The 12,925-nt window shown below is 55.7% G+C and overlaps 1 protein-coding gene across 1 annotated transcript in view; it reads left to right on the top strand.

Annotated features, from left to right (window-relative positions):
- LOC139279943 (stromal membrane-associated protein 2-like) overlaps positions 1-12,925 on the top strand; it is a 57,643-nt gene that overhangs the window by 37,708 nt on the left and 7,010 nt on the right. Inside the window, exons 4-8 of the mRNA XM_070899289.1 lie at positions 1,692-1,770; positions 5,888-5,968; positions 6,514-6,595; positions 7,764-7,891; positions 8,540-8,690. Of these exons, the coding sequence (XP_070755390.1) occupies positions 1,692-1,770; positions 5,888-5,968; positions 6,514-6,595; positions 7,764-7,891; positions 8,540-8,690 (521 nt within the window). The remainder of the gene's footprint in view (positions 1-1,691; positions 1,771-5,887; positions 5,969-6,513; positions 6,596-7,763; positions 7,892-8,539; positions 8,691-12,925) is intronic.

The raw sequence follows: 12,925 nt of genomic DNA, 5'->3' as shown, positions 1-12,925 counted from the left end.
CCTGTAGGTTTGATACCCATGCCTGTGACCCCGCCCCGCCCTCGGCCTGTGACCCTCGGCCTGTGACCCTCGGCCTGTGACCCCCGCCCTCGGCCTGTGACCCCGCGGTTCAGCACCCTGCCGTTAGCCTCGGGTCCTTGGGAAGTCCAGTGTCCTGCCCTTTTAACTGCAGCGCTTTCCACACCACCCTGCGGCTTTGACCTCCGTGACAGCGGCGCGCTCTCAATTCCAGTGCCCGGGGTGAGCCCAAGCTCTGATTTCCCCCTCCCTCAGGCGGGTCTGAGAGGTGCATTCCCCCGGGCTCGGAGCCACACTCCGCTCCCTGGGGTCGCCGCGCGCGGACTCTCCCCAGGCCCGCCTGAGATGGGGGAGGGGGCGGCCCGAGGCTGGGGAAGGGCGGCCCGGAGAGGGGGAGGGGCGGCCCGAGGCGGGGGGCCAGATTCTGGAACTCCAGATTTTCAGTGCTGTACCTGTACTGTCACTCCACCTCCTTTCTTTCCTGAACATGTTATATCCAGGAATATTCAGAACCCTATCCTGCCCTGTTTTGAGCCAGGTCTCTGTTAACACCACAGCATCATATTCCCATGTGTCTATTTGTGCCTGCAGCTCCCCGACCTTATTCACCACACTTCGTGCCTTCACACACATGCACTGTAAACCTGTCTTAGACCTTCTGTATTCTCTCTCAACCTGACCCCACCTCATACCGTACTATTTCTTACTCTAGTGCTATATGTCTCTCCTTATCCATTGTGCACATTGTTTCTCCTCTCTGCTACTGTCTCCTGGTGCCCGCGAGGATACTGGTCCCGGCGCTGTTTAGGTGCAACCCGTCCGGCCTGTACAGGTCCCATCTCTCCCAGAAGCGGTCCCAATGTCCCAGGAATCCTGCACCATCTCTTCAGCCGCACATTCCTCTGCTCTATCCTCCTATTTCTGTACTCACTAGCTCGTGGCACCCAGAGTAATCATGAGATTACTACCTTTGAGGTCCTGCTTTTTAATCTCTTTCCTAGCTCCTTAAAATCTGCCTGCGGGACCTCATCCCTTTTTCTATCTATACCTTTGGTAGTGATATGAACCAAAACCTCTGTCTGTTCACCCTCCACCCTCAGTCAAAGAGCAGGTAGTTGAGATACTGGATGGGCTAAAATGTAACAAAGAGGAGGTACTACAAAGGCTAGCTGTATTTTAAGTAGATAAGTCACCAGGACTTCTCTCCCTCCAGCAACTACAACTTGCATTTTTATAATGCCCTTAATTTAGTAAACCATCCCAAGGTGCTTCACAGGTGCGTAATCAGACAAAATAATCAACATCGAGCCTTGGTGTGAGTTAGGATGTGGGCAGCAGAGGTTTGGATGACCTCAAATTTATGGAGGATGGGAGGCTGGCCAGGAGAGTGTTGGAATAGTCAAGTCTGGAGGTAGCAAAGGCACGGGGTGAGGGTTTCAGCAGCAGATGGGTTGAGGCAGGGAAGGAGACAGGCGATGTTATGGAGGTAGAAACAGGCGGTCTAGGTGATGGAGAGGTTATAGATCAGCTCAGGGCATCCTGCGACACACCCACACGGGATTGATTCCATCGCCTTCCCATGCTCCCTTCGTGGTGTGGAGCCCCCTCAGCCTATCGCCGAGGATGTTTGAAATCCACTTGTCTGTTAATTACACCCTTAACTTGTTACTCAGAGCTCTGGAGAGCTTCATAAGAGACAAATATGAAAAGAAGAAGTATTTGGATAGAAGTATCGACATCGCTGCATTCAGGGTAAGTGATTCTTCTCCCTGCAACAATCGTGGAAATTCTGCAAACCATGAGGGTGAGAATGGCCGGCTCATGCTGTACGTCTCGAGGACTGTGCACAGCTCAGCCAATCTCAGCCCTTCCACTCTCACCTGGAGAACTTGGGAACTTCCTCCTTTTCATCGGAAATTAGAGAGGTTTTTCGACTTGGTTAAACTTCTGGAATATTGCACTTTATCCTTTGAGTCATTCGCTACTTCTCGAGGGGTTATTTTCAATGGATTGTTGCCTTCATCTCCTCCCCTGCCACTCCTATTTAAAAAAAAAAGTCTCTAGTTCATTGCCTACTTTACAGAAACCCTTAAGAAGCCTCCACATTTCATCCTCTACAGACGAATCCACTTGGAGGTGTTGCTAAGTTTGTTACACAGTGGATGTGCAGTGCGGTTGCAGACAGTACCAGATATGTGTTGTGCTCGGAGGTTACACGGTTATGTGATGCGGGGAGGAGGTTGTGTGTTACATGACCACTGAAAGGATTTGCACGGAAGGTAATGAGCTGTGCTGAGTGAAGTTAAGGCGTAGTTCCGAGACAAGAAATAATATTTCCTTACCAACTGTTAAGTAAATAGATTTGTCCCCCTCATACCACAGATAAAAATCTGCAAATAACTTGCAGTTGCATAACTGAAGAATCCCTTGGATAAAGTTGCTAACATAAGAAATAGGAGCAGGAGTCGGCCATTTGGCCCCTCGAGCCTGCTCCGCCATTCAATAAGATCATGGCTGATCTGATCATGGACTCAGCTCCACTTCCCTGCCCGCTCTCCATAACCCTTTATTCCCTTATCACTGAAAAATATATTTAACTCTGCCTTAAATATATTCAATGACCCAGCCTCCACAGCTCTCTAGGGCAGAGAATTCCACAGATTTACAACCCTCTGAGAGAAGAAATTCCTCCTCATCTCAGTTTTAAATGGGCGGCCCCTGATTCTGAGACTATGTCCCTTAGGTTTAGTTTCCCCCATGAGTGGTAATAGCCTCTCTGCATCCACTTTGTCGAGCCCCCTCATTATCTTATATGTTTCGCCTCATTCTTCTGAACTCCAAAGAGTAGAGGCTCAACCTATCTTCATAAGTCAACCCCCTCATCTCCAGAATCAATCTAGTGAACCTTCTCTGAACAACCTCCAATGCAAGTATCTCCTTAAATATAGAGACCAAAACTGTACGCAGTATTCTAGGTGTGGCCTCACTAATACTGATTATCACCTATTGGGATATTTTTAGTGTCTTCTACCGTGAAGACCGACACAAAATATTTGTACAAAGTCTCTGCCATTTCCCTGTTCCCCATTATTAATTCTCCAGTCTCATCCTCCTGTAGATACTCTTGCTATCTATTTTTATATTTTGTGCTAGTTTACTTTAATAATCTATCTTCCCTCTCTTTATTATTTTTTTAGTCGTTCTTTGCTGGATTTTAAAAGTTTCCCAACCCTCTGTCCTCCCACTAGTCCTGACCACATTGTATGCTCTTGTTTTCAATGTGATACCTTTATTTCCTTAGTTAACCACGGATGGTTACCCCTTCCCTTACAGTCTTTCCTTCTCATTGTAATATATTTTTCTTGAGAGTTATGAAATATCTCTTTAAATGTCTCCCACTGCTCATCAACCGTTCTATACTTCAATCTATTTTCCCAGTCCACTTTAGCCAACTCTGCCTTCATACCTTTGTAGTCTCCTTTATTTAAGCTTAAGACACTGGTTTGAGATCCAACTTTCTCATCCTCCAACTGAATTTAAAATGTAACCATGTTATGATCACTCATTCCCAGAGGATCCTTTACTAGGAGATCATTTATTAATGCTGTCTCATTACACAGTACCAGATCTAAGATAGCCTGCTCCCTGGTTGGTTCCGCAACGTACTGTTCAAGGAAACTATCCCGGATACACTCTGTGTACTCTTCCTCAAGACTACCCTGGCCAATTTGCTTTGTCCAATCAATATGAAAGTTAAAATCGCCCATGATTATTGCTGTTCCTTTTTTACAAACCTCCATTATACCTTGATTTATACTTCGTCCAACAGTGTAGCTACTGTTATGGGGCCTATAGAATACGCCCACCAGTGACTTTTTCCCCCGTATTATTCCTTATCTCCACCCAAACTGATTCAGCATCATGATCCTCTGAGCCAATGTCGTTCTCACTAATGCACTGATCCCATCCTTTATTAACAGAGCTATCCCAATTCCTTTTCCTTTCTGTCTGTCCTTCCGAATTGCCAAATACCCCTGAATATTTAGTTCCCAGTCCTGATCACTCTGCAACCACGCCTCTGTAATGGCTATCAGATCATACCCATTTGTATCTATTTGTAACAACTCATCTATTTTGTTACGAATGCTGCGTGCATTTAGACAGAGCTTTTAAAATTTTTTTTTAACCATTATTCCTGCTTTGACCCCACTTTCATGTTTATACATTCTGTCCCTGTCACGCTCTGGTGTTCATTTCCCCCAGTGCTACCCTGCTCTATTGCCTTCTCCTTGCTCTTTGACTGTTTACATTTTCGCTCAGCTGAACCCTCGACCCCACTAATTAGTTTAAAGCCCTCTCTACAGCCCTAGTTATTCGATTCACCAGGACACTGGTCCCAGCACGGTCTAAGTGGAGCCTGTCCCAAAGAAACAGCTCCCTCTTGCCCCAGTACTGGTGCCAGTGTCCCAGGAACCAAAATCCATTTCTCCCACACCATTCTTTGAGCCACGTGTTTAACTCTCTGACCTTATGGAAATTTGCTCATGGCTCAGGTAGTAATCCGGAGATTATTACCTTTGTGGTTCTGCTTTTTAATTTGGCCCCTAGCTGCTCATACTCCCTCAGTGGAACCTCTTTCTTTGTCCTACCTATGTTGTTGGTACCCACGTGGACCACGACAACTGGATCTCCACCACCCCCAACTCCAAGTTCCTCTCCAGCCCTGAGGAGATGTCCTTAACCCAAGCACCGGGAGGCAACACAGCCTTCTGGACTCACGCTCTCGGCTGCAGAGAACAAAATCTATCCCCCTAATGATGCTGTCCCCTTCCACCACAATGTTTCTATTTACTCCCCCCACTTGAATGGCCCCCTGTACCACGGTGCTGTGGTCAGTTTGCTCATCCTCCCTGCAGTCCCTGCTCTCGACCACACAGGGAGTAAGAGCCTCGAACCTGTTGGACAAAAGCAAGGGCCGAGGCTCCTCCATCACTCCATCCTGAGTCCCCATACCTTCCTCACTCGTAGTCACACCCTCCTGTCCCTGACCATGGACCAAATTTGAATTAATTAATCTAATTGGTGTGACTACCTCCTGGATCGTGGCGTCCAGGTAACTCTCCCCCTCCCTGATGTATCGCAGTGTCCCCTACCACTACAACGTTTGTTTGCTCGGACTCCAGCTCATCAACGCGGAGCCGAAGTTCCTCAAGCTGCAGACGTGGTCACCGTGGACATCAGTGGTGTGCACCATGCAACAGCAGAAACGCACCACCTGCCCTGTCATCGCTAATGTATTCACTTCGTTAAGATTTGACGTTTTGAACATTTAGTTTATAATCCCAGCTTTTAATTAAACCAATGCTCAAGAAAAGAGAGAAAAGCTGACCAAACTGCCCAACCAGCAGCTGGTGAAATATCACTTACCTAACATGTTTGCTTTCATGTCGGTTAACTCAGATAAAGTTTTACCCTGTTTTAGTTTATACAAAAAGAACTGTTCGGAATCCTGTATTTGGCATGGCCATCATCATGCGGGCTTCCAAACAGCAACTCCTGGCATATCCGCCAGTGACCATTTTTCCTGGGCAGCGTTTTAGCTCCAAAGTGCGGTTGTGTCTGTTGCGATCAGAAAGGAGGCGGCTTTATCCGACGTTTGAGAGTGCTGGAGATATTTAGATCATGTCTGATGTGTGGGGACCAGAATGTTGAGGTTGGTGCATTGTACAAGATTCATGAAGACCTGCTTCAATGAACCTTTTCTGGTTGGTTCCTGCCTGCCGCGCACACACTTGTGTTGAGGGGGTTTAGTTCTGACAGGGCTTTTCCTCTCCCAGTCTGTTTAAACTTACAGCTTTTGCTCTTCCAGAAAGAAAATAACACATGGAACAAAGAGAGTGAAGCAAAGGAGAGCAAACCTGCCCCGATTATCTTTGAGAAGGTTAAAGTGGTGAGTCCGTGCTTTGTAACCAATCGCGTGAGGCTGTTCATCGTTCAAGTGCAGCGGGTGGGAGAGTGTTTGCACAGGCCGGGCTCAGTGCTGGGTTCTGGTACAGAACCATATTGGGGGACCGCTGGAGAGTTACAACAAGACTTGGGAACCTTTGGGTGGGCAATTCTAACATGTGACCCTGTCATCAAAATAAAATGGGGAGGCCAGTGGAAGAAATGTAAAACGGTTGTAAAAACAGTGTAGATTCGTCTCTCTGCGGTGTCCATGGCAACCGTCACTGCGGTGTCCGTGGCAACCGTCACTGCGGTTAGTAAAGCAGCTCGGGCTGACGGCAGATGTTGGAACCAATGTGCAGTCTTGGGTGGCTGAACGCTGCACATATTTGTCAGCACCCAAGCTAGTTATTGGGCTGTGTCGTCTGTCTGTCCAGCTCCAAGAGCGGTCTTTCACACCTTGCTGTGTTCAGCTTGTCTTTGGTGATGTGTAATAAACTGCTTTGAATTCTTCCTTTTCCTTCTTCCTTCTTCCTTTTCCCTGTTCAGCCACCAAAGAAGGACGAACAGCAGCAATTGAAAATGAGCCCTTCGATACCCGTTGGCCTTACGATTGACCTGCTGGGACTGGGTAAGGCCAAGTATCCTTAGACTCTCAGCAATCAGCCCCTCCTGGCTGTACCACAGCCATGTCCTTACCTATATTGTCCCTTCCCTTGGTATCAGCTCTCGAGGACAGATCCAAGAAAGTTCTTTACATGCTTTAAATCTCAGAGAGCAGGTCTGAGCTGGAGACCCATGTTTAGTTACCTTCACCGGAGAGCTGGAGGCTGCAGGAGGACTAAGTGTAACGATGCTGAGCGTGTTGTGTAGAGAGATTGCGGAAGGTAATGAGTTATTGGGGGGGGGGGGAGAGGGAAAAGCAAAGTACGGATAGGTCAGAGGAGGGGCACATGGTTTAATTTAAGTCCCATTTTGAAGCTTTGTAACTTGATTTTTCCTGATCTGATTTCACTGGCTGAGGGGAAAATCCTGCTCCCAGGGGGCTATCGCTGTATTTCTGTGCCTTGCCGGAGAATCGGCTGCATGCTCCTTTTCTCGGCCTAGTCCCTGTTTGTTTGTTTTCCTTCTCTCTCTCTCTCTCTCTCTCTCTCCACCACCTCTTGGCACGATCGAGCAATCGGCCCTATGTTTAAACAGAGGAGCAAACCGTGCTTCAGGATGGGAATAGGTGCAGCTAATGCCACACGAGAGTTATGGGGAACCACGTGCTGTTAGTTAGTGTCCTTTCCTCAATGTTCATGATACACATTCTGTAACCGGGGAGTCTGGCCTCGCTGTGCCCCTGCATTTATTACACATTATCCAGGCGTTGGTGTAAGGATACTTGGTATTTCAGCATAGAAACTTATACTGTGCTCCACTTATCTTAAAGAAATACATAATAGGCGTGACCCCACAGACACAAGAAATACTAGACCTTCACCTCGTTAGCTTCAATACATAGCTGCTGGGAACAGTGCCGAGGTCACTCTGTAGACCATTGCATTCTGTGAAACGTGTAAGGCCAGCCTCAGTTTGCGTTGATGGTGAGAAGCAGCAGCAATTCATGGAGCAATACATGTGTACCTGCCCATGCTTTCTTTTCATTCTAAGCTATGTAATGCTCCAATCCAATCCTTCTCTGTCTTGTGTGAACTGTTTTCTGTGGCCTTGCTCGGGCAGAGTTTGCCCCGTGTGAAGGGTTCAGTCCAGAACCTGCACTCTGGCTGGCGTTGTGAATGTTCTGTCTTTTTCAGATGCCCCTGCTGCAGCTCCTCCCTCCAATGGGACGACGAGCCTGAGCACAGCACTCGCTAATGACCTGGACCTCTTTGGACCCATGGTGTCCAACCCACTGCCTGCTTCTGGCCCATTCCCCAACACGGTATGTATTGAAAGTTTGCAAGCACAGGTCTGGGTGGTGGATCCTTGTGTATAGAATGGTATTTGTTGGGTGAATTGCAGAACTACACACAGTCTGCAATTTGGGGATTCTGGGCCAGCGTGAATGAGTGACTGGGCCACAAGTGGAGATACTCTGTACATCACCCTCTGCTTACATAAAAGCCCCCCTTTGAAGCTGGCAGTTAACAAGCCAGTGTGTGTTAGCATGTGAGTGAGGCGACCACTGAAAGTGGGGGGCAGGTCACTGAATTAAAAACTGCTCAGTGAGTCCCAGCATGTGAATGAGAACAGGCCGGTTGGTGCTTTGGGCAGCTACCCAGGTCTGAGGAAGGGTCTTTTACAGAGGTGGGCGGACCTGCTGTTTATCTCCAACAACTCCTGTCTTTATTTTAAATGTTCAGTGTTTATCTGCACTGGGGAAATCTGTGTGTTATCGGGCGGGTGTTCTGTATGAGTGTGAATTATATAATTGACGGATACAGTGCCATCAGCATGGCAAGGGACAGTGTATAAGTTACCTCTGTAGCTCAGACACAGAGTCTGAGTGTAAGTGAGGTAATTCTGTCACTGACAGTGACTTCAGTGAGCGTGACCCACAGCTTCAGTGCATTGTCGTTGTGTCCCACAGGCTTTGACCTCCACTCCACAGGAAGGGGCTGGGAACCTCAACCTCTTCGCTGAGCCCACCGTCAAACTGGAGGATTCTGGGAAGAAACAGCTTTCAAAGGATTCCATTTTATCACTTTATGGGTCACAGGCCCCCCAAGTACCCGCTCAAGGTATACGACATTCTTACCAAACCGCGCATGGGGTAGAAAAAACACACTGGCCCCAATGTTCACCGAGAGGGAGTGCGTTAGCGGGGCAGAGACCCCAGGACGCGGATGTCCTGCCAAATTTAACTGCAGGACCTCATTATAATTCTTTTCTTCCATTTCCCGCTGGGCGGAGAAGCTAGCGGCAGCAGGCCACATCTGGGCACTGGCAATCGGCAATCCGGAGAGATTGGGGGGGGGGGGTCCTTCGATTGGGGGTTGGACGGGGGGGGGCCTTCGATTGGGGGTTGGACGGGGGGGGGCCTTCGATCGGGGGTTGGACGGGGCCTTCGATCGGGGGTTGGACCGGGGGGCCTTCGATCGGGGGTTGGACGGGGAGGGCCTTCGATCGGGGGTTGGACGGGGCCTTCGATCGGGGGTTGGACCGGGGGGGCCTTCGATCGGGGGTTGGACGGGGGGGGCCTTCGATCGGGGGTTGGACCGGGGGGGCCTTCGATCGGGGGTTGGACGGGGAGGGCCTTCGATCGGGGGTTGGACGGGGGGGGCCTTCGATCGGGGGTTGGACGGGGGGGGGGCTTCGATCGGGGGTTGGACGGGGGGGGGGCCTTCGATCGGGGGTTGGACGGGGGGGGGGCTTCGATCGGGGGTTGGACGGGGGGGCCTTCGATCGGGGGTTGGACGGGGGGGGGGGCTTCGATCGGGGGTTGGACGGGGGGGGGGCCTTCGATCGGGGGTTGGACGGGGGGGGGCCTTCGATCGGGGGTTGGACGGGGGGGGGCCTTCGATCGGGGGTTGGACGGGGGGGCCTTTGATCGGGGGTTGGACGGGGGGGCCTTCGATCGGGGGTTGGACGGGGGGGGCCTTCGATCGGGGGTTGGACGGGGGGGGCCTTCGATCGGGGGTTGGACGGGGGGGCCTTCGATCGGGGGTTGGACGGGGGGGGCCATTGATCGGGGGTTGGACGGGGGGGCCTTTGATCGGGGGTTGGACGGGGGGGCCTTCGATCGGGGGTTGGACGGGGGGGGCCTTCGATCGGGGGTTGGACGGGGGGGGGGCTTCGATCGGGGGTTGGACGGGGGGGCCTTTGATCGGGGGTTGGACGGGGGGGCCTTCGATCGGGGGTTGGACGGGGGGGGCCTTCGATCGGGGGTTGGACGGGGGGGGGCCTTCGATCGGGGGTTGGACGGGGGGGGGCCTTCGATCGGGGGTTGGACGGGGGGGGCCTTCGATCGGGGGTTGGACGGGGGGGGGCCTTCGATCGGGGGTTGGACGGGGGGGCCTTCGATCGGGGGTTGGACAGGGGGGCCTTCGATCGGGGGGTTTGGGGGATGTGGCTTCGATCGGGGGTTTTGGGGGGGCCTTCGATCGGGGGGTCGGACGGGGGGGCCTTCGATCGGGGGGTTTGGGGGGGGGCCTTCGATCGGGGGTTGGACGGGGGGGTACCTTCGATCGGGGGTTGGACGGGGGGGGCCTTTGATCGGGGATTGGACGGGTGGGGGCCTTCGATCGGGGGTTGGACGGGGGGGCCTTCGATCGGGGATTGGGGGGGGCCTTCGATCGGGGGTTGGACGGGGGGGGGCCTTCGATCGGGGGTTGGACGGGGGGGGGCCTTCGATCGGGGGTTGGACGGGGGGGCCTTCGATCGGGGGTTGGACGGGGGGGGGCCTTCGATCGGGGGTTGGACGGGGGGGCCTTCGATCGGGGGTTGGACGGGGGGGCCTTCGATCGGGGGTTGGACGGGGGGGGCCTTCGATCGGGGGTTGGACGGGGGGGGCCTTCGATCGGGGGTTGGACGGGGGGGGCCTTCGATCGGGGGGTTTGGGGGATGTGGCTTCGATCGGGGGTTTTGGGGGGGCCTTCGATCGGGGGTTTTGGGGGGGCCTTCGATCGGGGGTTGGACGGGGGGGCCTTCGATCGGGGGTTGGACGGGGGGGCCTTCGATCGGGGGTTGGACGGGGGGGGCCTTCGATCGGGGGTTGGACGGGGGGGGGCCTTCGATCGGGGGGTCGGACGGGGGGGCCTTTGATCGGGGGTTGGACGGGGGGGCCTTCGATCGGGGGTTGGACGGGGGGGGGGGCTTCGATCGGGGGTTGGACGGGGGGGCCTTTGATCGGGGGTTGGACGGGGGGGGCCTTCGATCGGGGGTTGGACGGGGGGTACCTTCGATCGGGGGTTGGACGGGGGGGGCCTTCGATCGGGGGTTGGACGGGGGGGGCCTTCGATCGGGGATTGGGGGGGGCCTTCGATCGGGGGTTGGACGGGGGGGGCCTTCGATCGGGGGGGGGGCCTTAGATTGGGGGTTGGACGGGGGGGGGCCTTCGATCGGGGGTTGGACGGGGGGGCCTTTGATCGGGGGTTGGACGGGGGGGGCCTTCGATCGGGGGTTGGACGGGGGGGCCTTCGATCGGGGGTTGGACGGGGGGGGGCCTTCGATCGGGGGTTGGACGGGGGGGCCTTCGATCGGGGGTTGGACGGGGGGGGGCTTCGATCGGGGGTTGGACGGGGGGGGGCCTTCGATCGGGTGTTGGACAGGGGGGCCTTCGATCGGGGGGTTTGGGGGATGTGGCTTCGATCGGGGGTTTTGGGGGGGCCTTCGATCGGGGGGTCGGACGGGGGGGCCTTCGATTGGGGGGTTGGACGGGGGGGCCTTCGATCGGGGGTTTTGGGGGGTAGCTTCGATCTTGGGTTGGACGGGGGGGCCTTCGATCGGGGGTTGGACGGGGGGGGGCCTTCGATCGGGGGTTGGACGGGGGGGCCTTCGATCGGGGGTTGGACGGGGGGGGGCCTTCGATCGGGGGTTGGACGGGGGGGGGCCTTCGATCGGGGGTTGGACGGGGGGGGGCCTTCGATCGGGGGTTGGACGGGGGGGGCCTTCGATCGGGGGTTGGACGGGGGGTGCCTTCGATCGGGGATTGGGGGGGGCCTTCGATCGGGGGTTGGACGGGGGGGCCTTCGATCGGGGGTTGGACGGGGGGGCCTTCGATCGGGGGTTGGACGGGGGGGGGCCTTCGATCGGGGGTTGGACGGGGGGGCCTTCGATCGGGGGTTGGACGGGGGGGTACCTTCAATCGGGGGTTGGACGGGGGGGGCCTTTGATCGGGGATTGGACGGGTGGGGGCCTTCGATCGGGGGTTGGACGGGGGGGGCCTTCGATCGGGGGGGAGCCTTAGATTGGGGGTTGGACGGGGGGGGCCTTTGATCGGGGATTGGACGGGTGGGGGCCTTCGATCGGGGGTTGGACGGGGGGGGCCTTCGATCGGGGGTTGGACGGGGGGGGCCTTCGATCGGGGATTGGGGGGGGCCTTCGATCGGGGGTTGGACGGGGGGGGCCTTCGATCGGGGGTTGGACGGGGGGGGCCTTCGATCGGGGGTTGGACGGGGGGGGCCTTCGATCGGGGGTTGGACGGGGGGGGCCTTCGATCGGGGGTTGGACGGGGGGGCCTTCGATCGGGGGTTGGACGGGGGGGGGGCTTCGATCGGGGGTTGGACGGGGGGGGGCCTTCGATCGGGGGTTGGACAGGGGGGACTTCGATCGGGGGGTTTGGGGGATGTGGCTTCGATCGGGGGTTTTGGGGGGGCCTTCGATCGGGGGGTCGGACGGGGGGGCCTTCGATTGGGGGGTTGGACGGGGGGGCCTTCGATCGGGGGTTGGACGGGGGGGGCCTTCGATCGGGGGTTGGACGGGGGGGCCTTCGATCGGGGGTTGGACGGGGGGGCCTTCGATCGGGGGTTGGACGGGGGGGGCCTTCGATCGGGGGTTGGACGGGGGGGGCCTTCGATCGGGGGTTGGACGGGGGGGCCTTCGATCGGGGGTTGGACGGGGGGGGTCTTCGATCGGGGGTTTTGGGGGTACCTTCGATCGGGGGTTGGACGGGGGGGGCCTTCGATCGGGGGTTTTGGGGGGTACCTTCGATTGGGGGGTTGGACGGGGGGGCCTTCGATCGGGGGTTTTGGGGGGTACCTTCGATCGGGGGTTGGACGGGGGGGGCCTTCGATCGGGGGTTGGGCCGGGGGGGTCTTTCAATCGGGGGTTTTGGGGGGGTGCCTTCGATCGGGGATTGGACTGGGGGGCCTTCGATCGGGGGTTGGGCGGGGGGGCTTTCGATCGGGGGTTGGGCGGGGGGTGGCCTTCGATCGGGGGTTGGACGGGGGGGCCTTCGATCGGGGGTTTGGGGGGGTGCCTTCGATCGGGGGTTGGACGGGGGGCCTTCGATCGGGAGTTTTGGGGGGGCCTTCGA

The sequence above is a fragment of the Pristiophorus japonicus genome, chromosome 14, assembly GCF_044704955.1.
Source record: "Pristiophorus japonicus isolate sPriJap1 chromosome 14, sPriJap1.hap1, whole genome shotgun sequence".
Taxonomy (NCBI): domain Eukaryota; kingdom Metazoa; phylum Chordata; class Chondrichthyes; family Pristiophoridae; genus Pristiophorus; species Pristiophorus japonicus.
Note: the sequence above shows the minus strand (reverse complement) of the source record. Positions and strands in the feature narration are given on the sequence as shown.